Source organism: Thamnophis sirtalis, unplaced genomic scaffold, assembly GCF_051295495.1.
Source record: "Thamnophis sirtalis isolate CommonGarterSnake01/CBP01778 unplaced genomic scaffold, rThaSir2_p1.2 scaffold_3, whole genome shotgun sequence".
Taxonomy (NCBI): domain Eukaryota; kingdom Metazoa; phylum Chordata; class Lepidosauria; order Squamata; family Natricidae; genus Thamnophis; species Thamnophis sirtalis.
The window spans coordinates 123274009-123300355 of record NW_028261383.1 but is presented as its reverse complement, the minus strand read 5'-3'; the positions used below and the strand labels follow the sequence as shown (position 1 = coordinate 123300355).

At 44.9% G+C, this 26347-nt stretch overlaps 1 protein-coding gene across 5 annotated transcripts in view; it reads right to left on the bottom strand.

The window, feature by feature from the left end:
* RNF157 (ring finger protein 157) overlaps nt 1-18020 on the bottom strand; it is a 111006-nt gene extending 92986 nt beyond the window's left edge. For 4 of the 5 annotated variants that reach the window (XM_087709888.1, XM_087709889.1, XM_087709891.1 and 1 more), the window contains exon 1: nt 17892-17994. In XM_087709888.1, coding sequence (XP_087566014.1) covers nt 17892-17979 — 88 coding nt within the window. In that variant the 5' untranslated portion in view covers nt 17980-17994. Of the gene's footprint in view, nt 1-17891 lie in introns of all 5 variants that reach the window. The other variant, XM_087709890.1, reaches the window with a different exon arrangement.
* Between the last annotated feature and the right edge of the window lie 8327 nt (nt 18021-26347).

Sequence of the window (26347 nt, the reverse complement as noted above, 5' to 3'; positions counted from 1 at the left end):
CATCTAAAATAGTAGTGGCTATATCTTACTGTACTGAATTGTAGAGCTATTATACAGTATTTGGGGATAGATATTCAATACCATATAGCGCCCTTTATTATGTTACAACCCACATAATTTCCAGATCACACTGGCAATCATTATGATTTCTCAAAACAATAGGAGCTATACCTCAACACACAATATGGTATGGTATTATATTGTGCATTAAAATGGTGCTGGCAGATTTCAATTAGCTTTCTGTAGGATTGCCAGGCCCAGCCCAAGAACAACATAAAACAATCCAGCCAGGGAGAATCTAGGAGAGATTGGGAGAATCTAGGAGAGGCTATCTGAGTTCTTCCTCTGACTCCTATCCAGCTCTGACCTGTATTGTCTCTTGTCTCACACACACCCTCCCTCCTTGAAATGTGCTCGTCTTCCCTGGAAACTACAACTTCACTGTAGTCCACAACAAGGACAAAATAACATGATCTAGAAAGTCTCTCTGAGTGTCTCCCTACTCCAACCTTCTGTTGTTGTTCCTTCAAGGTTTATTGGCTTCTGGTGACTGCCTGGGCTAATCCTGCAGTTTTCATGTCAAGATTTTGGGTTGCCATTGCTTCCTTCCTAAGCAGCTGAGAAAGAGGGTTAGTCCAAAGTCATCAACTGGCTTTGTGCCTAAGAGACCACAACTCAACATCTCCAGTTTCTAACATCATGCCTTAACTATTGCAAGAAACTGACTGCAATGTGAAGCAAACAAATCAAACTGGGGTCATTCTGAGTTCAAGCTATCTTCTTGCTCAAGACTGACTAATCTCTCATGTAATTGTTCAATCATGCCTTCTCCCTTCCCAAGGCCTGGTCTACAGTCTTTCACAGCTATTTAGGTGTAATTTTCTTTCAGGCAGAAGCAATGTGATCTGAGGGTGAGGGACTATTACAATCTGGTCCCTATCACAAGCACTCTCCGACTGCTATGGAGTTATTTGGTGCTACCTCCACACCACCATCCTCAACAGGGAGAATAGACCTATTTGATCAGTCCCACAAAGAATCTCATGCAACAATTGATTTAAATAGGCACTTGAGGAATTTCCTCAGGCTCTGTTGGGTGGCTCTACCCACCAATCCAGAGAGTTCCTTATTTTAACCTAGAAGCTCTGGGAAAAGTGAAAGAGGAAATGTCTAGACTAAAGCATTGCTGGAAACAAAGAAGGAATCCAACAGAACACAAACAAGGACTCACATTCAAGCCTACATTGAGGTAATAAGGACAGGATAACATCAATATTTACCTGCTCTTCTTACTGCATCCACAGAATGCTACCTTGCAGCCTTTTTTAAATGGCCCAGAACCTATGACAAAGGGATGAGTCAGAAGAACATTTGTAGGGATATTTTATAGGGATAATAGGAGAAACTCTCTAGTCAACTGGAGGAGAAAACTGTTGAGTCATTTGCAGCTGAATGCCAGTTAGCCACATCATGATGAAGTGACAGAGACCTGTTTTGGAAAGATTTGAACCTGGGAGTTCTTAGGAAGTAGGCAGGATTTTCTTTCGCATCAACTTTGCCACCTCTAGCTGATAATCTGCCAGCAATAATAATTCAAAGGTGGTATGCTACCATAAATTCCAAAGTATTTCTTCAAAACCATTTTTACATGAGGCCCTCTGGTATGAGTTCCTCTTGAGTTGCAACATGACAAGTCTTGTCTTCCACTTTTAGTAATCTTCTTGCAAATTGGAAAAAAGAATACCTTTGTATTTTGTCAAGGAATAAACCAACATGTTGTAGGAATAGTAACTAGACTATTTCAGACACTGGGCATTTCCATTAAAATTGGAATTAAAGGCAGCTGATTATGAACATTCTTTCTTAGTAGTAGGTAGCTGCATAATGGCCAATCTTTACCATAATTCATTCTTTCTATATCTGCTTTGATACAATGAGCATACAGGCTTAAAAGAAGTCACTACTTCTCAGAGACAGTGTTTTAAAATGGACTAAAGAAGATATATTTTTCTCCATCTTAGGATGCCAAATAGTTCAATATGGTTATTGAGCAGACTGGGAATTTATCATCTGTCTTAAGACTGGTATTTAATTATAGCATCAAACCTATTTCTTTTTGCATAGATACTAAACAATCTTCTTTCCAAAATGTATTTTAGCCAGCTCTCCTCCTCTAATAAAATGCAATCCTATCTTGTTTAATGATATTATTTAAAATGATACAATCTGCAAATCTAATTAGATCTGCAAATCTGCATCAGCAAAATTCGTTAGAGCTGCAGAGTTGTGCTTGACTGACTTGTTGACCCTGACTTTCATATTCTACTTCAGTAGATTTTTAACAGCCCCATTACCGGAGACAGTTTTAGCATTCTTCTCATAAAAATACTATACTACTGAGTATTCTATGTACTTCATTAACAAGACTATCCATTCCCCTTCATGAGAAAAATCTAGCTGCTCAATGCAGCTAACTCCCATTAATTCCTCTGGAATGTCCTGACATACAGTTGGCCCCAACAAAAGTGACCTTTGGAAACCATTAAGAACTTGGTTCTTCTGCAGGCATTGGGGCCCATATGAAGGGAGATCCTATTTTACGAGATGTAGTAGATGTTGAAAGTCCCAAAATGTCTATTAATTTTTGCTACCATAATTTCATTCTGCTTGAATGTTTATTTTATACTGATGTAGCCTGCCAAAAGCTTCATTTGTGTGAGCCATATAAATCTCTTAAATAAATAAATATTTTTTTACAGAAGGATTCTAATGTTAGATAATTTAACACATAGAAAATGAGAAAAAAAAATACAGCAGGGTAAAATCCTTTGAATATTCCTGGCCAAAATAAGGTTACTTTACAATGACGTGGTTTCAACCTACCAGATTTTCGATTATATCATTGGGTGTTATTTCATGTTAATATACACAGCATTTTCTTTTGGAATGAGACCAATTTTGAGTATTGCCTATTTGGAAAGTACATGTGTAAACATCTCTGCAATCTTGTGAGGTTTTAGGGGTCATATATATTAAAGAAGAATCTTCATTTCCCATTTTAAAACCACCGGACACATTTGGTTATTACTAAGTAAGGAGATACATTTTGATCTTGAATCACATAAGAAATTGATTTTGTGGAATAAATTAAGTTTAAAAACAGCAGGGAAAACTTACTGGAATACTTCTGCTATATAGGGATCAATACTTTAAATCAGTTGATTCTCAATGGTTGTTTTAAAGATTTTGACTCTGTGTTGAACATTAGTTAGCCACAATGTTAACAATATATAGCTACCAACAGCTACCAAAGCATTTGCAATTTTAGGCTCCTTAAGAGATGCAGCACTCAACAGAAGCCAACAATTCAATTCTATAAGGAATTTTAAAAAGAAAATAATAGTTATATATACTGCATACAGTTATATGCCTGAATTATGGAACTAAAAATTAGAATATATAATTTTGGAAAATCCATATGTGGATTTTGGCCTGATAATATTTTTTAAAAGGAATGGATATTTGGCAGCCCCACAGGCCAGATTCGGCCCATGAGCCTTGAGTTTGACAGCCCTAAACCATAATTTTCTGGAAAAAAACAACAATAGCTAGCTTCATTCATAATATCTAGCTATAGTTGACACAATGAATGTTTGCACCCAACACTGAACCAAATATAAATGACATTACATCTATGCATGAAAACAAGTTATAACAGGCAGGTTTTTTTATTCTTTCATCAACAACAGAAGTTTGAAACAAGGAACTAAAAAAAAGTGGACTAAAGATCAAACGAGCGAACAAAGTAATGCCTTTTATGCCTTAATAATTCCAGCATCATACTGATTTGGATTTATAGTTAGCTCCATTCGGGATGCTCAGAGCAGTTAGCAAATGCAAGGGTCAGCAAAAACAGTAAGATTTATCTAAGTCATTTAGATTTCTCCAGTTTAACTCAGAGCCCTATAAATCAGTGCAGTAAAAAGGAATGAGTCATAATGCCCCCATAGCAATGCCAAGAATAACACAACTGTCTTATTAGGGTGGCCATCCATCCTATTTTAGCTCTCCTACCTCCTCTGACTCCCTTATGCCCTCTAACATGGCAAATCTGTCACATCCTGTCAGTTAAGTCTCTAACACGTCAGGATTAAGCTAATACTGTTAGACGTCCATGTCCAATCCACTTACAGACATTTTAGATGCTCCAAAAGCAGCAATCCCTGTGAGGTGGTAGCATTTTGGATCATAACAATCAACTACACAACCATCTAAATAAAATGTTGACCCATCATATACGGTAGAGTAAAAGCTAAACGTGGATTCCCATCTATGAAGATCTAAACAGCTTAGAGCCAGATTGTGCTTTGCATAATCTTCCTATATAAACTATTTATCTGTATTTTAGGAACTCCATTGAGACTTCTATTTTACATTTGACTATTGACACTATATTGGTGGGCCGTGTGGCAGCAACCTGCCTGATGAACTGACTTACCTAAAGTCCACAATTCCACACACCTTTACAATGAACAGGTGCCTATTTTGGGAAGACTACGACCTGCATCTCAAAGATGATGGTTTTAATCAGGGACGTGCAGTCACTAGAGGCAAGGGAGGCGGGGCCTCACCAGTCTCCTCAGGGAAAGGAAAGGATTTTAAATAAATTTTCTTAAAATAATTAAAGCCAGGGTAGTTGCTACCAGATTTCAAGTCACAGTGGCTTGGTGTCTGCTCTCAGTATTAACTAGGAGGAGGCCAGAGAACTAGGGGCCTCTTTTGCATAAGGAATTTTTCACCTTTTAAAAGTTAAGCAAGGATTAACAAGCAAAGAATTACTTATGCAAATGAGGCACGTATTCTCTCGCCTCATGTAGAGAGCATTTTTAGAGGCTTTTTAGAGTTTTCTGGGAGCGACTAGCTCAGTCTGACTTCAGAGCTCTGGCTTTTCAAGAGGAAAGGGCGGGGCAGGGAAAAGCAGAGTTGGAATCGTCTCTGAAACAGCTGGAAAAGGTGCGTGTGTGGGGAGGGGGGAGGAATTCAAAAAGTTTGATCGGAAGGCAACAGGGAAAGGGGGGGGTATGGCAGAGGAGCTGCTTTCAAGCCTTTGGAAAATATATCCAATCCAACTTCTGTGTTTGTGTTTGAGAGTGAGTGAGTGAATGAGAGAAGGATCGAAGTTCTCTGTGTGCGTGTGTCTGTTTGAGAGAGGGGGAGGGAGGGAGAGAGGGAGGAAGGAGGGGGAGGGAGAAGAAAAAGAACGGGAAAACTTATTTTGCAAGGGGGGAAAATGCTGTCGCTTTAAATCAGAACTGAGCATGCCTGGCTGTGGAATTCTGGGAGTTGAAGTCCACAAATCTAAAAACAGCCTCACCGGGGTAAAGCTGACCGCACGTCACTGGTTTTAATAGGACTCCAAGATCAACAGAACAGCTGAAATAGCATTGCTAACAATCCATAAGGAAATACTCTTGAGGGCGCCACATTGAAAAGCATGACATCTGTGAAGACCACATACAACAGCAGGCCACTGATTGGCCCAAGATGCTCACAACTCCGAAAGTGACTGAAAGAAGCTGCAGATTTCCCTAACTTCCAAGTACTGTATTTCCAATTAACTGTGCCTCCTCCATTTCTTATCCCCCCCCCCCGCCTTATAAGACCAGTGACTTCAGCACAATTGTCAATGGTTGTTTAGAATATCTCATATGGGCACGATCATTCATATTGTCTGTTCATAACAGAATCAACACATTCAGAATCTACAAGACTGTAACAATAGAACATTGTCCCTTTAACTCAGTGGTCCCCAACCCCCGGTCCGCGGACCGGTGCCGGGCCGTGGAGTACCTGGCACCGGGCCGCGCAGCGGCCGGGGGCCATGATCCCTGCAGCTGGGCGCCGTGGCTCTCCTGCTGCGCCAGCCGCTCCTCTTCCAGCCGCTCGCCCAGCGCGCAAAGCTCCCGGCAGCGGCGCCACAGCTCTTCGAGGCGCCGGCGGCTCTCCTGGTTCTGCGCGCGCAGCTTGCGCAGGTCCTCTTGGCCCAGGCGGCCCCCTTCCAGCTCCTGCATCGCCCGCAACTCGGCCTCGTATCGCTCCAGGCTCTGCGCGCAGCTCCAGCTCACCACCAGCGCGTAGTCGGAGGCCAGCTGCCGCTTCTCGGAGCGCCCGGCCCGGAGGACGCACGGGGCAGACAGCAGCGCGGCTGGCCGCTGCTTGCGCGCTTCCTGCAGCCCTTCGTGCTCGGCCAGGAGCTGCTCCAGCAGCGCCTCCAGAGCGGCGCAGTCGGCCCACAGCCCCTCCAGCTGCTGCCACCGCCGGGCCAGCTCGGGCTCCAGGCGGCGGAGACGCAGCTCTCCAAGTTGCGCGCTCAGCCTCTCCAAGCTCTCCAACTCGTGGCGCAGCGCGTCCCGCTCCAGCTCACCTTGAGGTGATCTCAAAAAATAAGCTAGGTTGGATATGACTGGGATAAGATTTCCAGATGTTGACTTGGCTCAAGTCACCGGTTCCTTTTTCTTGCTGAATGAAAACTCCTGCATCATGGTTGTATGTAGGATGTATTTAGAAAAATTCAAGATGGGAACCATCTTGGTTTTTATGTGATGCAAATAAAAGAATAAATAGGCTTTTAATTTCATAGTCATGGCTATTACCTTGACATTTTCGATGTCACTCTGACACCCCTGTCCCAGATAATTTGGTGAATGGACAGAGAGGCTACCAGCTAGTAGTAGGCTGGCTTGAATGCACTTACTAAGAAAGGATTCACAGTGAATTCAATGAATAACATTTTTGGGTGATCATCAATCTGATGGGAGCTATATATCTATTGCAGCATTTACCTGCAAATTTAAAGGAAGTCCAGAAAGCGATTGCAATCTATTTGGCATATATTTACAAATACATATTGAAAATAATGCAACATCTAACATTTTCTGATCATGGTGCTGTCATTGGTGTACTATCCTGGTAATTAAAAATGGTGTCTGTAGAAGAATAAAAATGTGGTTGTGTGTTAACAAAAGAATAGAAACTATAAGCATATAATCTTCCATTCAAATAGTTAGAAATTAACTAGAAATAGTTAGTCCAGTTTACAAGCAACAACCTGACGGTAGATCAGTTTACTGAAATATGGATTACTTAAAGGGGTACTCCGGGCTGGGAGTTTTTTTACACCCCCACCCCGACCCCTGCGCGCGCTCAGCGGGCCACGGTAAAATTATCACAGGCTGACTGGTCCGCGGCGATAAAAAGGTTGGGGACCACTGCTTTAACTGATTAAACCCCATTTCCAAGAGGAAGAGAGGATGCTGGTCTGAAACAAAGATTTTTTGACAAAGAAACATCACCAGTTGATTTGGAACAAGGACATTGCTAGCAAGAAAAGGGTAAGGAACTCCACCTCCCCTTCTCTGCTCCTTTTCATTTTCCCTATACATGCTTAGGCATAATATGTGACATGGCTCACATGATAGGATACAGCTGACGTTGCCTGATTCTGCAAAGCAAAGAAGGATCAGATCTATTTTTCCAAGCCCACATACTTCAAAGATATTTCTGCTTGCATGTGTATTGACATCTTTGTTTCGGGTTTTTCCCAAGCTATGATTTGAGGCTTGACTTTTTACTTTGCCACTGTGTTAAATGTTTTGCATAACTAGCAGCTGTTGTAGTATTTGAAAGGGTAATTAAATAAAGGCATACAACTTTTATCCAAGAAAATGGTCTCTGGGCAGGAACATTATCAAGTTTATGTTTTGAATGTCACACACAGCACCATTTATAAAGATGTAGTAGACAGGTTTTTTATTTGTTTTATTTATTCATCAAATTGATATGCTGCCCATCTTACCGTGTGATTCTAGGAAATTAATAAAAAGAAGCCACACATACAAAGACACACACAGTAGTTAAAAGCAAAGTTAGAATTAAAACAAAGGTTTAAAGGTTTTTTTAAAAAGCCCAAATATTTCTTTCCAGACTGAATAATTTTTTTGTTGTGTATCCACCCCCTCCTTGCTGCATCTTGTATTTAGCTTCCAGTGTTTTTGCCTTTTGAAATAAGAAATACTGTATACTATGCTTCTGCTTAGCATTTGTGAGGAGAAATATCTGGACAAAAGGGGAAAGGCTTCATTTAGATTTAGGGATCAGCAGAAGATCCCTTATTCTCTGATTAGCTATGATGCTCATTTCTACACAATCAATTCCCAAGCCATCTGTCCTTCTTCTTGCCAATCTCTTAGCTCAAGGATGCACTTTTAAAATAAGGAGAAGAATCCCGAACACAGAAATAGTGGGAAGGGAAAGACATAAAATATGTTCACACCACACATCCATAGTTTAATTAACCTAATTTTTGTGATGCACTTGAGGGTTTGTTTATTTGTTTTGTCTTCAAGCCATTCTTGACCTCTGGTGACTGTATTGACATATTCTTAGCAGAAATGGTTTGCCTCCTCCCTTGGACCAATAGAAAACAACTGGCTGAAAGTAATGTAATTTTTTGCATTTAGTACTCTTTCTTTTGTTACCACTTCCCTCTTCTTTGAAGTACTGTATTGTTTTTAATTTAAAGAGGTAACATTGGAGCTAAATTATCTGTTTTTGCCTGATACACCATTAGCTCCAACAGCAATCTCTGGGCAGGAATATTATCATTTCTTTGTTTTAAATGTTACGCACACTGCATGAACCGCTTGCACGAAATTAACACCTGTGCAAATTTTATTTGTATGCAGAATGTGTGTTTGTATGTATGAAGATGAATGATCCCACGTTTTAAATTAATTTAATTTTATATTTTTGTATTATTGTACTATTATATGTTCTTAACGGTTACAGTGGGGTATGTGTGAGGAGAATGGCTGTGCGGTATACATGAGAGGACTGAGAGTGCGGCCTGGAGCCCCCTCCACTGAGTGCAGAAGCAGAAGTGGATGGGGGCCCAGACCTGCCTCTCGTCCTAGAGTGAATGGTACAAATGGCCTGCCGAGAAGAACGGGGGCCGTGGGAGGTAAGGAGGGGTCTACGGGGATGGGGGCGGGCCGGAGCATCTTGGTTATGACCGGGAGGGGCAGATATGATGGGAGCTACAGGGCTAGCCATTACCGGGGAAGGAGGGTCCGCTACATCACAGCGACCCCTTGTTCCGGCCCTGTAAGCTCAACTAAAGGACATGGTGACAAGAGAAGTCAGGGCCCTGGTCTCAGGTTGTTGCTGCTAAATGCCAGGTCTGTGATTCAGAAAGCTCCCCTCGTCAGGGACTTAATATTAGACGAGGGGGCAGACCTGGCATGTATTACTGAAACCTGGCTGGGCCACGAGGGAGGAGTCCCCCTCTCAGAAATGTGCCCAGAAGGGTTTCAGGTGCTCCACCAACCACGACACCAGGGGAAGGGGTGGGGGAGTGGCAGCTATTATCTGAGAGTCATTAGTTCCTCGCAGGATCCCTGCTTCAGAGACTGTCGGGTGTGAGTCTCTTCTCGTGAAGTTGGACCTAGGGGGTCAAGTGGGCTTGTTTTTGACGTACCTACCTCCCAGCTGCGTCACAACAGCCCTGCCTGCGCTCCTAGAGTCAGTAGCCGGACTGGCGGTTGAGTTCCCCAGACTGACAGTACTGGGGGACTTCAACCTGCCATCTCTAGGCGAACGCTCTGATGGGGCTCAGGAGTTCATGGCTTCCATGACAACCATGGACTTGACCCAGGTAATTCAGGGTCCGACTCATACGGCGGGACCCACACTCGACCTCGTATTTCTCTCGGGGCAGTGGAGACGTGATCTTGAACTAAAGGGAATAGAGATCTCGCCCTTGTCATGGTCAGATCACTTCCTGCTGACACTTGACTTCTGGAAGCTACTCCCTCACTGCAGGGAGGTGGAACCGATTAAATGGTTCCGCCCCAGGCACCTGATGGACCCATTGGGATTTCAGAAGGAGCTTGGAGAGATACCTGACTCCCTTGCCCACAATCCAACAGTCCTTGGTCGCCGCCTGGAATACAGCGGCGACTGAGGCACTAGATCGGATTGCGCCTTTGCGGCCTCTCCGCGGCAGTGGATCCAGGAGGGCCCCTTGGTTTACCGAGGAACTCCGGAGATGAAGCGCCAAAAGAGACACCTAGAGCGAACAACTCCGAATCTGACCGAACACAACTAAGAGCCTTTATTAGGACTTATTTAGTGGTGATATGGGCGGCAAAATGTACACATTTTTCCGCTCTTATTGCGTCCACAGAATCTCGCCCGGCCGCCCTGTTTAGGATAACCCGCTTCCTCCTGAAAGGGGAGGACGCGGGGGAGTCCTTACAGGGAAGGGCTGAGGAATTTGCTCAGTTTCTGTCGGACAAAATCACTCAGATTCGGACGGACCTTGACTCCACTTGGACAGTACCAGCGGAGATGCCGAGGGAGGGCCTTGATCAGACTTCTTGGAATGAGTTTCAGCTTGTCACCCCTGAGGAAGTGGACAAGGCCATGGGAGCGATGAGTGCCTCCACCTGTTTACTGGACCTGTGCCCCTCCTGGTTGGTCTCGACCAGCAGGGAGGTAACACGAGGCTGGCTCCAGAGAATCACGAACAAGTCTCTGCAGGAGACATCTTTCCCACAACCTTTGAAGGAAGCGGTGGTAAGACCCCTCCTTAAGAAGCCTTCTCTGGACCCAGCTATCCTTAAAAACTATCGTCCAGTCTCCAACCTCCCTTTTTTGGGGAAATTTGTTGAGAAGGTGGTGGCCCTTCAACTCTGATGGACCTTGGATGAAGCAGATTATCTAGACCCCTTTCAGTCTGGTTTCAGGCCTGGATACTGCACCGAAACCGCCTTGGTCGCGCTGACTGAGGAACCGTTTTATGGTGGTTCTCCTCTTACCTCTCCGGCAGGTCGCAGTCGGTGTTGGTTGGAGGACAAAGGTCGACCCCTAGGCCCCTAAAATATGGGGTGCCTCAGGGCTCGGTCCTGTCCCCCATCCTATTTAACATCTACATGAAGACGTTGGTTGAGATCATTCGTCAAACGGTCACTCACACCCTCGTCACCTCAAGACTTGACTACTGTAATGCGGTCTACATGGGGCTGCCCCTGAAAAGCGTTCGGAGACTACAATTGGTCCAGAATGCAGCCACGCGAGCGATATTGGGTGTACCAAGATACACCCATGTTACACCTATCCTCCGCGAACTGCACTGGCTTCCTATTGGTCTCTGAATGCTTTTCAAGTGCTGGTTATTACCTTTAAAGCCCTACATGGCCTAGGACCCGGATATCTGCGAGATCATCTTCTGCCGCATACTTCCCAACGGCCAATAAGATCACACAGGGTGGGCCTTCTCCAGGTGCCGTCGACCAGACAATGACGTCCGGCGGCTCCCCGGGGGAGGGCCTTCTCTGTAGCCGCTCCGACCCTATAGAATGATCTACCCCAGAGATCCGGATCCTTCCCACTCTCACGGCCTTCCGAAAGGCTATCAAAACCTGGCTATTCCCGCAGGCCTGGGGCTGTTGACCTCATGAATGAGGTCCAGCCCCGCCTAGATTGAGTGCATGAAGTGATCTTTTAATCTGTTTTAATCTTATTTTTTTAAAAAAATGTATTTCTGTAAGCCACCCGGAGTCCTTCAGGATTGGGCGGCCTATAAATTTATTAAATACTTAAATATTTATTAAATACACTGCAGTATTTCCTTGCTACTCACCCTCCCATCTCCCTTTCACTCCCCCCTTTCTCTCACACAGACACACAGACATTCTTGTGTGATAAAGGCACTCCTGTGTGACTATAAAGGTGTACAGGGGTTTATTTATTAATTAAATCAAATATCTATTATGGGTCATAGCATAAGAAGGGTGAAATACAATTAGTTAAAAAGCTAAAAAGTATAAAACACAGAAAGTTAAAAAAACATTTTAAAAAATTAAAAAGTACATATAAAGACAAACATTTTTTTAAAAAATTATAAGACCAATTCATGAGTGACTGGATAGCTTACAAATAAAAGCTATACATCCATATAAAGAGAGAGATAGTTAAAAGCAAAGTTAATTAAATTATTTAATTAATTAAATACACAATCCATGAATGAAACTGTCCTTCAACTTTCAGGCTGTGACTCCTGATAACTAATATTTTTATTATAAAAAATCATAGGAAAAAATGCAACAGTAGAGAAATTCAAAATGCTACTCCTACTACTAACCCCATCCAAGAACACTTGTTTGCTATGTTACTTCACCATGGAAAGGCTTTCTTTTGAGTAGGTTACTGAAGTATTTTTTTTTCTTTAAGAAATAGAGGCATCATCTGTTTAAGATTATATAGTCCCTCAGAAAGCACCTTCTATCCCAGTTGGAGGAAGAGAAGTTGCTAAATGCTAACAGCCAGGCAGATACTACAAACTGATTCCAGCTGTTCTGCCTGCTGAAAAGTCAGGCACATATTTTCAGTACAGAGATTGAATTCATGTTAGCATTGACTTTGCAATATACTTTGGGAGCAATTAGTAAATAATTTGGGAGAACATTACAGGCTTTTTTCCCTTTTTCTTTTAGTTTCCAACTTATTTAACAAGAGCCTCACCCCATCTTCAGTGACCAGTATATATATATACATACATACATACATACATACATACATACATACATACATACATACATACATATATTTATTACTGGGATTTGAAGGGTATGGCTAGCTGATGAGAGCTAAATACCTTGAAATAGATCTATACTAGTCTCCCTTTATTTATTTATCAGCACAAATACAATAAATGTAACAAAAAGGCAACCGTAAAAATATTGGGTTTCTGCCTGGATGGTCTCTTGTGAAGAGCCGAAGGACAGAGAATGGAAGTAGTGATCTTCCTCCCATATTTGGGCATACCGGGGGTTGTAAAATCATTCATATATATATATATATATATATATATATATATATATATATATATATATATATATATATATATATATATATATATATATATATATATATATATATATATATATATATATATATATATATATATATATATATATATATATATATATATATATATATACATATATATATACATACATACATACATACATACATACATACATACATATATATGTGTGTGTGTGTGTATGTGTGTGTGTGTGTGTGTGTGTATGCGTATGCGTATGTATGTATGTATGTATGTATGTATGTATGTATGTATGTATGTATGATGTATGTATGTATATGGAAGACAAAGTGGCTATAGGTACATGGACCAACCTGTTCTGGAGACCTACTTATAAGCTTTGAATGAGGTCACATTTCCCTAGACAGTTCCAGTGTGCAATTATGGTGTGGAGGGAGTTTTGGACTCAGAGCATCTGCTTGATGGTAACTGTGGCCAAAAGGTCTTTGCAGAGATTCACCCAATTAAATTTCCTATATTGAGAGGCCCTATTCACAATCAGTCATTCCTTATATCAACTACAGTACAACAATGCACACTCTACATGGAGCTGCCCTTGAGGACACTCAAAAGGTACAACTGGTCCAGAATGCAACAGTATGCAAAGTTAAAACATGCCAAGTCTGTCCTTGTGCTACTACATGAGTTATATTAGTTATCAGTGCAATTTGAGGTCCTGGTTATTGTTTATAAATGATACAGAGCGTAGATCAATGATGGTGAAACTGTGGCACACATGCCAGAGGTGGCACGCAGAGTCCTCTCTGTGCGCATACATGCCATCACCAGCTGCTCTTCTGCCAGAGTGGTGGAAAAAGGCCTGAAAATGGCAAAAAAAACCTGGCATACATGCACCAGCCAGCTAGTCTTTGGTTTTCCAGCACTCCAGCGCACCCATGCATTCTGGTTTGAGCATTCGGTGCCATAAAGGTTCGCTATCACTGGCCTAGATATTTGCAGGACTGCTATCTCCCATTGTATTTGCCCATCCAGTAAGATCAGACTAAGTTGATATACTTAGGTCCCATGTATTAAGGAGCAACATCTTATGGGGCCTAGGTTCTCTACTGTTCTGCTTCGCCCTGAAACAACATGATCCCCTCAGATTCACACAGCCCATTCTTGGCTGCCTGCAAGACCTGACTATTTCCATAGGCACCAGCTGAACATGTCAATATAGTGGTGTCCAACCTTGGCAACTTTATGATTGCTTGATCTCTCAACTCCCAGAATTCCCCAGGCACCATGGGTTGCCAAAGTTGGACATTCCTGTGTTAGGGGTAGACACCAATAAGAGTGATCACATTCAAGTGTTGTTGTTTTTCACCCTGCCATGGCTGTGGGGGCCTTGTTTTAAATGTTGTTTTGCTTTTAACCCATTAGTCACCCAAAGCTATGCATGAGTAGGTGACTATACAATTTCAAATTATAAAATAAATAAAATTATAAATAAAAGAAGTTATATAAATAGTTCGGAAATACAGGATTTTACTTCCATGTACATGGGACTTCCAAGTTATTCTGTGAGATAAATACATTTCTGATGAACATTAGCCAAAAAAGCTTCAGAATGTTTTAGTAATAAGAGCATCTTATTTGGTATTTTTCAAATTCATTGAAATAGAGTCAGTCTACAGTTTAGGCTGAACTAAAAGTTACTACAGTTAGTTCTTGACTTACGACCACAATTGAGCCCAAGATTTCTGTGGTTGAGTGAGACATTTGTTAAGTGAGTTTTGCCCAATTTTACGACCTTTCTTGCCTCAGTTGTTAAGTGAATCACTGCAGTTGATTAAGTTAGTAACCCGGTTATAAAGTGGATCTGGCTTCCCCATTGATTTTGCTTGTCCGAAGGTCCCAAAAGGGGATCACATGTCCTTGGGACACAGCAGCGGTCATAAATATGAGCCAGTTGCCAAGTTTCCAAATATTGATCACATGATTATGTGGATGCTGCAGAGGTCTTAACTGTGAAAAACAGTCATAAGCAGAGGTAGTATTCAGTCGGTTCTCTCTGCTTCAGGCAAACAGGTAGTGGAGGCTGCAGTAGGCTCCACCTACCCACCCCGACATAATGCGTGAGCACTGCGCATTCACAGACACAGCGCATATGAGCAAAGTGAGCGTGTGTGCATGCTCACATTTGTGAACTTGTAGGATTCACCACTGGTCCTAAGTCACTTTTTTAGTGCTATTGTAAATTGATTAGTCATTAAATGAACTGTTGTGAGTCAAGGACTACCTGTACTGTTCTAAACAGTTTTCAATTATAGGCTGGAACCAGCATCTTGACTATTCTGACTCCCCACAACCCTACTTCATGTTAATATAAGGAAATTAGGTGGATACAATTACATATTGAATTCAAATTGATTTACAATCGTGTGTGTGTGTGTGTGTGTGCTATGTGCTATGAGAAAAGTACCTTGAGTCTAAAAGATAACCTCTTGGGATTAGTCGCAAAAGGTTTGAATGTTCTGCCAGTTCCCTTTTGTTTTGAATTATGCTATCCTGATGGGAAATAGTCTTCAAAACATGTAATTAAATATAATGAACAGAAATAGGATTTTAGATACTGTTCTAAAGATAGAAAAATATATTGCTCCTAAAAATCTCTTTATAAACTGTTTATCAACACTAACTGTTTATCAACACTGGTAGCTGTAGTTTCATAACAAGTTTGTTAAAAACTTTATTTCATATTTTTTGAAATTGAAATGATCCCCAACTAATCAAGCAAGGCAGAAATGTATGATATTCTAATAAAGAAAAATAAACCTCAATGGACTCAATGGGAATTGTTTTAACTAAGTGAGCAGAAGATTAGTCCTACTAACAAAACTCATGAATTTGGAATACAGAGTACAGAATTCATATTCTATATTGTGGCATACAGAGCTATTCCTGTCAGCCATGTGAATGTTACAAGGCTAGCATACTATGGACTCTTTCTCCCCTGTTTGCTTCCACAGGCGCTTCTGCTATGCATTTCCAGGATGACCAGAGGCTAAAGAAAACAGGGATGTCATACATCACTGCAGAATATATACATAATATCAGCTGCTAATCCATATCTCAATATCTCTTTGCATCTGCTCCCCAGTATTTTTTTCAGGAGCCTGATAATTTAACAAAAAGTGCTTTTCCAAGCTTAACCAGTAAGTGATCAGAAAAGATCCTTCTGCCTTACTTAACCCAGCTAATTGTTGCAAGCACAAAAGTATGCTGTTAGATATTGCACAATAGATATGCAAGATCTTTATTCCCTTGTCAACTGCCTTTATTAAGGTTTGCTTCCTTAAACTGCTATTAGTACTATTACTACTATTAATAGTAAAAGAAGACAAGCTCCACCTTTGGAAAACATATCCCTCTGTGTGTGTGCGTGTGTGTGTGTGTATAATGTTGTATTTGTGCTGATAAATAATTTGGGCATATTTGGGCATACCAGGGGTTGTAACACTTAATACATATACATATACATATGCTGATAAGGAGTCGAGCTCTGTAGCTCAGTGGTTAACACATCTGCCTAAGAGGCAATACAGCACAGGTTCGATTCCCAGTAAGGGTATGGCTAGCTGATGAGAGCTAAATAGCTTGAAATAGATCTATACTAGTCTCCCTTTATTTATCAGCACAAATAAAACATATATATGTTTGCATATATATATATATATATATATATATATATATATATATATATATATATATATATATATATATATATATATATATATATATATATATGTAGTATGTATGTATGTGTATAGCAATAGCAGTTAGACTTATATACCGCTTCATAGAGCTTTCAGCCCTCTCTAAGCAGTTTACAGAGTCAGCATATTGCCCCCAACAATCCGAGTCCTCATTTTACCCACCTTGGAAGGATGGAAGGCTGAGTCAACCATGTGCCGGTGAGGTTTGAACAGCCGAACTGTCGAACTAGCAGTCAGCTGAAGTAGCCTGCAGTACAGCCCTGTAACTACTGCGCCACCTCGGCTCCTATGTGTGTATGTGTGTATGTATGTATGTACACACACACATACACATACACTGATCTTGTTGTATGAGGCTCTTTTCCCTTGTAAAATTGAGTATTGGATGCAGACAAGACCATCAATATGAGGGTCTTGTCTGCATCCAATACATAGCATTTGTTGTTTTAGAAATTAAATTCCCCCTCCCATCAATACCAGAGCTCATCTCATTAGAAGCGGGGATGGTTATATGTTACATCGGAAGATTGATGGGGTATTTTAGAATGCAATAAGCGCACTAACAAGAGTATACAACTAAACAGGCAGGCATGCCAAGTGGCACAGGACAGGCAAGAATTTACCAGGGGCTTTTTAATTAGGGGTGGAGGGAGGTGGATCTCAATTCAGGACCGCACGAGGGAGTCCTGTTCTTTCAAGCAAGAATTCTCAAAGAGCAGTTGCTGCCTCGTACGAAAAGTAGCTTTTAACCCCAAGGGCGATGCCACGAATGTCACTATTTCCATCCGAGCCGCCACCGCAATCCTTGCACGCGGGCGAGAAAGAGGAGGCGGGAAGAAAAAATAAATAAATAGCCACCCTCCCAAGCAGCCGGAGCTTACAAAGGGCGACGTTGGAAGGGGGGGGTCGTTCTCCTGACCCTCCAAAACTCTCGGGAAACTCCTTCGCAGCCACGGGGGTGGGGGACCCATCACGGGAGCAGCCCCTCTGGCGGGAAAACGACGGGACGGCTGCGAAAAGGCGCAAGGGGGGGGTGGGAATTGACAGCAAGGGTCCGTCCCACCGGTCGCCTTAAAGCCCCCGCCTAGCCGAGCTCCGGGGTTGCAGTCCCCGCTCGCCATTCCTTCAACTCGGAGTACGGAGCGCGCGCAAAACCCTGCCATGCGGGACTCCCCGCAAATCTCTCGCATATTCCCCCCACCACCACCCCGCTCGCTCCGCCTTACCAGATTTCGGGGGGTATCTGTAGAGGGAATTGGACGGGACATCCACCTCTTCCACTCCGGCGTTCTGCCGGCTGGTGAGCGCTCCCATGCTTCAGGCGCGGCGGCAGCGGGCATCCGGGGTTGCGGGGGGGGGGGGTTAGAGAGGAGGGGGGGTGCGTCAGCTTCCCAGTTCGCCCGCCGAGCTAGAGTCGGCGACGGGACGCGTGGTGTCGGTCGGTGGCTCGCTCGCTCCTCCCGCCGCGGCGCTGCTCCCTCACTGAGCAGGCTGCCGCATTGACTTGCCTCCTGCTGCTGTCCCCAGGGGGGTGGCGGTGTCTATTGCTGCTCCCCAGCCGAGGAGGGATGCAGCCATTTCGGGCACCCCCTCCACTCCTTCCCCACGTCCACCACTTTTCCACAGGAGCATCAAGACTGAAGGGGGGGGGGAGCCGCCGCGCTAGTCCTTCGCGGAGCACTGCAGCCGCCGAGCCGGGGGGAGAACCGGCGCGCGCGGGCTTACCCGCGCAGTAACTAGCTCAGGTCGAGCGGCGGTCGTCGCTGCTACAAGTGCAAGAGGCAACCCCAGGAGCAGCGGCAGCAGCAGCAGCATCTCCGTTCACTGCAGTAGCTTTGCAAAAGGAGCTGGGCGCCGCCTTGACGTTGGCGGTGGCGGCTCCGTCCTCCAGCCAATGGGGGCAGCCACGAAAGGAGGCTGCCTGCTCAGCAGCCAGCCCGGCGGCGCTGGTTTCGCGTCCCCTCCACCTTCCCTCCCTCCCACCCACCCACCCCCCCGTTCCTTGCCCCCTCCGTTTCTTCCAGCGATCATCCCAAGTTCACCTTGGAACGATTAAAAAAAAAAAAAAAAGCAAAAGCCCTGTTGGAAAGACGATGGAGAAATGTTTGGAGGGGCAGCTTATCATTTTAAAGCACAGGAAAAGTTTGGAGGGAGAGACTGTTTTAACGCCGGAAGCTTCCCGTCATCGCGTCTCGGCCGCCTGCCTGGAATTACCTTCGGTCGCCTCATTAAAAAATAAAAATGTGCCAGCCGCAAGACGGGAAGAGAGGCCCAGCTAGTCGGGCTGTGCCAAGACAGGAAGGAGCCTTTTTGAACAGAATGCTGTTGTCCCCCCCCCCCCCCGGTTTCTTAATAGTTATAGAGTTGCTGCACTAACCTCTCGTTTTTACTAGGTATTTTCTTGCGAGGACATCCAGAATACTAACGGTATGCCCAAGTGGGCAGATCAATCATCATAGTTGGGATATCATTTGACATCTACATCGCTTGATTTCCCCCCCCCCTTACACACACACACACATATCTCAATTTTTCTCCCCTCTAAATCTTACACTCTCCCAAAATATCATAGAAATCGTTAAAAAAAATAATGCAAGGTTTATTTAGTCCCTGTAAATTGAGGGGAACATATTCTGAAGTGGGTCATGACATTGTGAGTCACAATGTGAGTGAGTGACTGGCATTCATTGTTCAATCCTCCTATCACGTTCTATTCCTGAATTTTGTAACACTAGAATAATCCCATTGTAATATCAGTAACCTAAAGGATTTTGTTTTTTGTCCTTAAACCTACTGGGATTCATAAGTTTATCTAAAATTGCATAAAGGAGCTGTCTTTTAAAAAAGGAATAGTTCAGAAATTATCCCCTAAATCTTTCCCATCTCTCTTTCCATTGTCCAAAACCCTGATTTTTTTAAAAATGCAGAATACATAGTTGCTGAACTCCCTCCTATGCATGATATACACCCCAACTTGGTAAAGTATAAACTAGGCAAAGATGAGATCTGTAGCATCAGTTTCAAAGTAGCATTTTGGTAAAGTTATATTTTGGAATTCTGGTGCAAAAGTAAATTACCTACACTTCTCTTTGAGGCTTGGGTATTCTGAAGGTGAACCAAGGGGGCTGTGCTGGTGTAAAGGCCAACCCCCCTGAAAACAAAAGCAGGGGCAGGGGGGAAAGCACAAGAAATGTGGATTAAAAACTCTGAAGATATGACACTACCTTCAAGGAAATATGAAAAAGAAATAAAGCATGAACCCATGATTATATAATGGCAATATTTATTTATTGGTTAAATATATTTACTGTCCATCTTGCTAAGGGGCTACTCTGGACAGCTTACAACAGTAAACATGAAGAAATGAAAAGAAAAGTAAATATCACAGTATCAAAGTAATGAAATGATAAACAATGGAATAAATAATGTAGTAATATTAGATTCAAAATGGACAGTGGGGAAGCAAAGAGCACAGGAGGGAGGTGAGGTTTGCTACCAGTCAGGTGGCTACCTCCAGTGTGGTAGTGCCCCATTAGGTCCCCCATATCTTTTAGATGTAATTATATGGAGCAGTGTATTGAAAACCAGCCTTTACAGTAGATTTAAAATCTATCTGAGCTGAACATGTTTTCTTGAAAATATGTACTATTTAGTTCAGTGAAACAGTCAGCCACCTTGGGATTGCCATCTAATGTGGCAATATCACACTATCTTGGGCTGCCCTTTAAGAGTATTCAGACGATGCAGCTGGCACAGAAGGCAGCAATGCAGACATCTCTAAAGTCCCTTAGAGTGGCCTATGTAACACCATTGTTGTGCAAGCTGCACTGGTTGCCAGTTTTATTACTCAGTCCAATTCAAGGTTCTGGTTATTACCTTTAAAAGCCCTTTATGGAATAGGTTCAAACTAGGAAGCCATCTCACCCCCAATGGGATTGGCTTGCCCCACTCACTATGGAAAATGGGACATGCTGCAGATCCCATCAGCCAAGGAATTTCAGCCAGCGGGATCCAGGAGACAAGCATTTTCTCCTGTGATTCCTGGCCCCTAGAACATCATGCTGCTTGAGAGATCTGCTGTCATCCTCTTGGCCTTCCAAAAGAGCCTGAAAACCTGGCTCTGCCAATTGCCCTGGGTGGGGCGTCCCATTTTGGAGGTGGTTAGTATATTGAAAAGAAGAGTCCACCTACATCCCATTTATGTAGTGGTTCCTTCTTATCTAGTTTTTTTTTAAAAACTTGTCATGTTTGATGTTGGGTTCACATCATATACTGACCCTTAAGCAAATTTACTTTAGGCTAACATGAATGCAATCCCAACCTTTATGGTTGGTTGGTTTATAATTCAGGATGCCATGTGAATTTTTTTAAAAAATAGGGTAAACTGAGTATTCTCAATAGAGATGGAGATAGCATCCACTTATGGGTTAACCCTGTCCGTTCTCCTATTGGACTGAGTCTGATTACTAATTAATTAGCCACCTATATAACCCGTCTCTGTGAGTGACTCCACCCAGTTTTCGACTCAGTTCACTCTGGACAGTCGTGTTATCCAGTATTCAATAGAATCCCTCTTTCTTGAAATTGTTTTAAAAGTGAGTAATCGCGGTGCGAAGAGTGGGCTGGAGACAGCCGTCCTCAATGGCCAAGGGAGCTTTGGGGCTATCAGAGAGAGGCTCACTGGGGTGATTCTACCTCGAGCCACAGGTGCCAAGGGGGGGGGGGGAATTGCAGGCTGACAAGCCAGCCCTAAACCTGCACTGCGCGCTGCAATCCCCGAGACAGCGCCCCCCCCTGCTGTGAGGGGCCGACTAATGCAGCGTGGCTACGGGGCACCTTGTTGAAGTTTGCCCAACCTCTCCAGGCTAGATCACGGACGGAACAGCCGTGCCTCTGAGAAGCGGCACGCTGACACTGCAGAGAGTAAACGGCCCTCGTAAACTGCTGGCTCGCCCTGCAAGGCCTGCAGGCTGTAATTCAGGGCGTCAGTGCCCACATTGGCCTGCAGGGGCCCTCAGAAGCCCAGAAATCACGCTGGCGGCCATTTGTAGAGGGAGGAATTTGGTGCGATCGCCATTTTGAACAAGGAATTTAGTGCGATCGCCATTTTGAAATCTAACGGCCTTTCAATGGCAGACAGCACAGCGTCAGGCCATCCTGATGTGGAAGGAAACGATCAGGGAGGCTTGCTGTCAGTGGCTGGAGGCCCCAATCCCCCAGCCTTGCCTGCCTCATCCCAAAGCGGCAGTGCAGCTAAGTCACATGATAAGAGCTCTAAAGACTCTAAATCCTCCAGCAAGGGCTCCAAGTCTAAGAAGACTTCCAAATCGGTGGACAAAGAGGCTAACCCCCAAGCCAAGACCGGGCCTCATTACCATTCCTCCAATACTAACTTAGGCCGCAGTCCTCCCTCGCAGTTGGACTCTGGGCCTGGCCCGTTTAGCCCAATGCTGTCTATTAATACCTCAGGGATCTGGGGGCAATCTGTGCTACCACCCCCTATGGAACCTCGCCCACCTAGCAGGCATGGGGAAGCCATGTTTATGCCCACTGCTGCAGGCCTCCACCATGAGTACCCGACCCCAGCCATGCCTCTGGATTACCAGTCCTTCATTGCGGAGGCCATTAAACAGAGGATTGTGGCTGGGTTGCAGCAACGTGCGCCGCCACCGCCACCAGCTACCCAGGTTTGGACACACAATGACCTGATCAGGATTATGGCTCATCCACCTTTAGGCAGCAGGGTAGCTTTGGGCAACGCCAGAGGCAGCAACCGTACCGCCAGCAGCAAGGCAGTCAATCCAAGCGGCCCTTTCGGGGCGGGGGAACCGATTCTACCGTAGGCCCTGAGCCGCCTGGCAATCGGTTCCCCATTGGCGGCCAGTTAATACATTTCACAGAAATATGGGAAGCCACCACTTCTGACAGTTGGGTCATCACTACAGTTAAGATGGATTTGGCCCTTGAGTTCCTTTCGTTCCCTCCACATTTTTTCATTAGGTCTCCAGTCTCTGGGAATAGGCAACAGCAGCTCTTAATGAGCTCGGCCATACTTCATCTTTTAGACATTGAAGCCATCCAACCGGTGCCGGTCGACCAGCTTTTTCAGGGTTTCTATTCTGTGTTATTCATTATCCCCAAGTCCTCGGTGGGTTGGAGGGCTATTTTGGATTTGAAGCATCTTAATAAATACTTGAAATACTGATGGTTTAAAATGCACTCCTTGCAGTCAATATTAGAAGGAGTGCGGCAGGGGGACTACCTCACCTCTATCGACTTGACAGAGGCATATTTGCATATACCTATCCATCAGGACCACCATTGTTTCCTCCATTTTTGCTATGATAACTGTCATTATCAATACAAGGCCTTACCCTTTGGCCTCTTGTCGAAGGTCCTCACCTCCCTCACAAAATCCCCATTTGAGCCCCTAGATACTATTCCTCTACAATTTCTTTCCCTGAAGGTTGCATTCTTAGTTGCCATCACATCTGCTCAGAGGATATCATGAGAGGGTCTGTGCACCTTCTATGAGGATAGGGTGGTCCTCAGACTGGACCCCTCCTTCCACCCTAAGGTCAATTCATGGTTCCATCGGTCGCAGGAAATTATATTACCGGACTTTTGTCCCTCGCCTTTGAGACCCTTAGAGGAGCAGTGGCACATGCTAGATGTCTGGTGGGCCCTTCAAACCTATATCCGGAGGACATCGGATTTGAGGCAGACGGAATGCCTCTTTGTTTCTTTCCAGCCTTCCTCCCTGGGGCAGAGGGTTTTGGTCACTACCATAGGCAGATGGGTTAGAATATGTATCGCCACGGCCTATTTCTCTAATGAAATTATGGCCCATTCCACCAGAAGCTCTGCCACTTCAGCAGCATGGAATACCCAGGCTTCCCTGGGGGAGATCTGCAGGGTGGCGGCATGGGCGACCCCCTCGCCCTTTGTTCAGAATTATAAACTGGACAAATTCGATTTGGCAGATGCTGCACTTGGCCGCAGGGTTCTGCAAGCAGTCCATACGGACAGGTAGTCCAACAGTCTCTTCCCTCCCTACGGGGACTGGCTTGGGTATGTCCCATAAGTGGATGCTATCTCCATCTTAAAGGGTGTTGGTACTTACCTGATACGCTTCTTCTAATAGAGTGGAGATAGCATCCAGCCCCACTCTGTATGGAGACTGTTTTTCCATGCTTACCTGGGAAAAGGGCTGATGTTGTTACTCGTTGCATTGTTTACACTTGTGGACTTTCTTGTTGGTTTGCACTACATAGTTTACTGTTGTGACTCAGCAGACGTCTTCTGTGAGTCTTTTCAATATGCAAGATTAATTATGCAGTGGGGCTCATTAGGGGATATTCTAGGGATAAAAGGATGGAAAGTGCCACGCCCTGGTTGCAGGAGTCAACGTTCCTTGGTTCGTTCAACATGGTTTGATCATCGGTCATGGTTTATGTAAGTGCTTTGTTTTTCTGTAACCCTGATTCGTAGAGACTTTGGAAGAACTGCTTTGCTTTTGTTTTGTTCAACTTGTGTTGCCGTAAGAAAGATTTGTTTTTCATTCCATTATCTTCAGGCAGAGACTGTAATTATGTTATTTTTGGGCTCACAGCCAGTTTGAGCTGAGAACTGATAAAGAGAGTTCCTTTTAAGTTGTTTGCCTGTCGTCTGTTTAACGAGCGGAGAAGAGGGGACAGAACAGATTAACTCCTGCCTGACAAGCCTTCATTTCTGTAATTATGGAGCAGTTGATGGCTGAAAATAGACAAATGGCACAACAAATCGCAATGTTGTCCGACCAAATTAAACAGCTGCAGAGAGCTGCAACCCCCCCCCCCACCAGCCAAGGAGGAAGCGCCCAGTAGCCATGCCAGATAAATATGATGGAAGTCTGGCCATGTTTGCCACATTTCTGGGACAATGCCAGCTGTTCCTGAGTTTGAGAGCGGAGGACTTTCCCACTGACCGGATGAAGGTGGGATTCATTATCAGTTTGCTCTCAGGCACAGCTGCCCGTTGGGCTACCCCCTTGTTAGTTCAGCAGAGCCCTTTATTGGATGACTTCCAGGGCTTTTGCCAGTACTTCAAACGGATGTTTGAAGATCCGATCAAGGCGGAAACATCTGCTAGAAGTCTTAAGTCACTGCAGCAGGGAAGTGGTTCATTGCAGGACTATGTGACTGAATTCAAGCTGCGTAGCCAGGATTTCACGTGGAATGAACCAGCTGTAATGGACACGTTCCAGGATGGATTGTCTGAGGCCTTGCAGGATGAACTGGCGATGGTGGACAGGCCACCGACGTTCGACCCGTTGGTCCACTTGTGCCTCCGGATAGACGCCCGGCTGCAGAGACGAAGGCCTCGCCGTGCATTCCAGGAAACCACCAGCATGCCGGTTCAGCAAGGGACTGCAGTGGACTGGGAGGAGCGCATGGAGTTGGGTGCTGTCAGGCCTCGAGTGTCACGGACAGAGATGGACAGACGACGTGCTGAGGGATTGTACTTCTACTGTGGGGATCTTGGACACCTGGCAGGGAGCTGCCCCAAGAAGAACAGAATGGTTGCGCGGACTGCAGCCGTCCCTCAGCAACGCACTATCATGTCGGACAACCAGCATGTTGGTGCAGCCGTGATACCCCATTCGCACAAGATAGCGTGCGTTCAGGGGGTGTGGAGTCCCAGGGCGGATGCCCTGCTGAGTAAAGTAGAGAACTCTGACCCTGCGAACTCGCTTCCACCTCAGACTGTTCTACCCGTTGCAGCCTGCGCTGCTGTTTGTCATCCCGTGAGCATGCAGTCTCTGATACAGGATGCACAGTGGGGTGATGACTGGATGGAGCGACAAAAGGTGGAAGTGGGGCCGGCGTCCCCATGGACGTTGGAAGGGGATCTTTTGAAGTGTCGGGGCTGGCTCTATGTTCCCGCAGGGCACATCCGTCGACGGGTGCTCGCGCAGATTCATTGTGCGTTTGCATCAAAACATTGGGGGTTTGTTTGGATGTTGCGCCTGGCCTCCCGTCAATTTTGGTGGCCCCATCTGAAAAATGACGTGCGGAGGTGCGCGAAGTCATGTGCCCAGTGTCATTGGGCCAGGTCTACAAGGAAAACTCTGCCAAGATTCCAGCCTTGGTCGACTCCAGTCCCCGCAGCACTGGACTTTGTCTCTAGGTTCCCAGTGGGGTGCCAGTGTCTTGGACCATGTTCCGGGGAGGCCGTCACCAACCCTTCTGGGCCGCACCCCGATCATCGAAACCGGGGGAAGGGCTCTGCAGGAGGGGATTGCGTGGTGGCTTGGCAGGAGTCGGTAGAGCTGCCGTCAACCTCCGATGGTAGGGGGGTTGGTGGGTCGGCCTTGCAGAGGGTGGAGGACCCTGGACATGGTGTTAAGGCTCGGCCAAAGCTGGTAGAGGTGCCATCAACCTCTGACAGTAGGGGGGCTGGTGGGTCAGCCTTGCAAAGCGTGGAGGACCCTGGATAGGGTGTTAAGGCTTGGCCAAAGCTGGTAGAGCTGCCATCAACCTCTGATGGTAGGGGGGCTGGTGGATCGGCCTTGCGGAGGGTGGTTGACCCTGGACGGGGTGTCGACGGTGAAGGGCAGAAGAAAACATGGCGGCCACCGGATACCTAAGGAGTTCCGATTCAAGGGGGCTATGCCTCCAGAGGTTTGGGACTCATGAAAAAG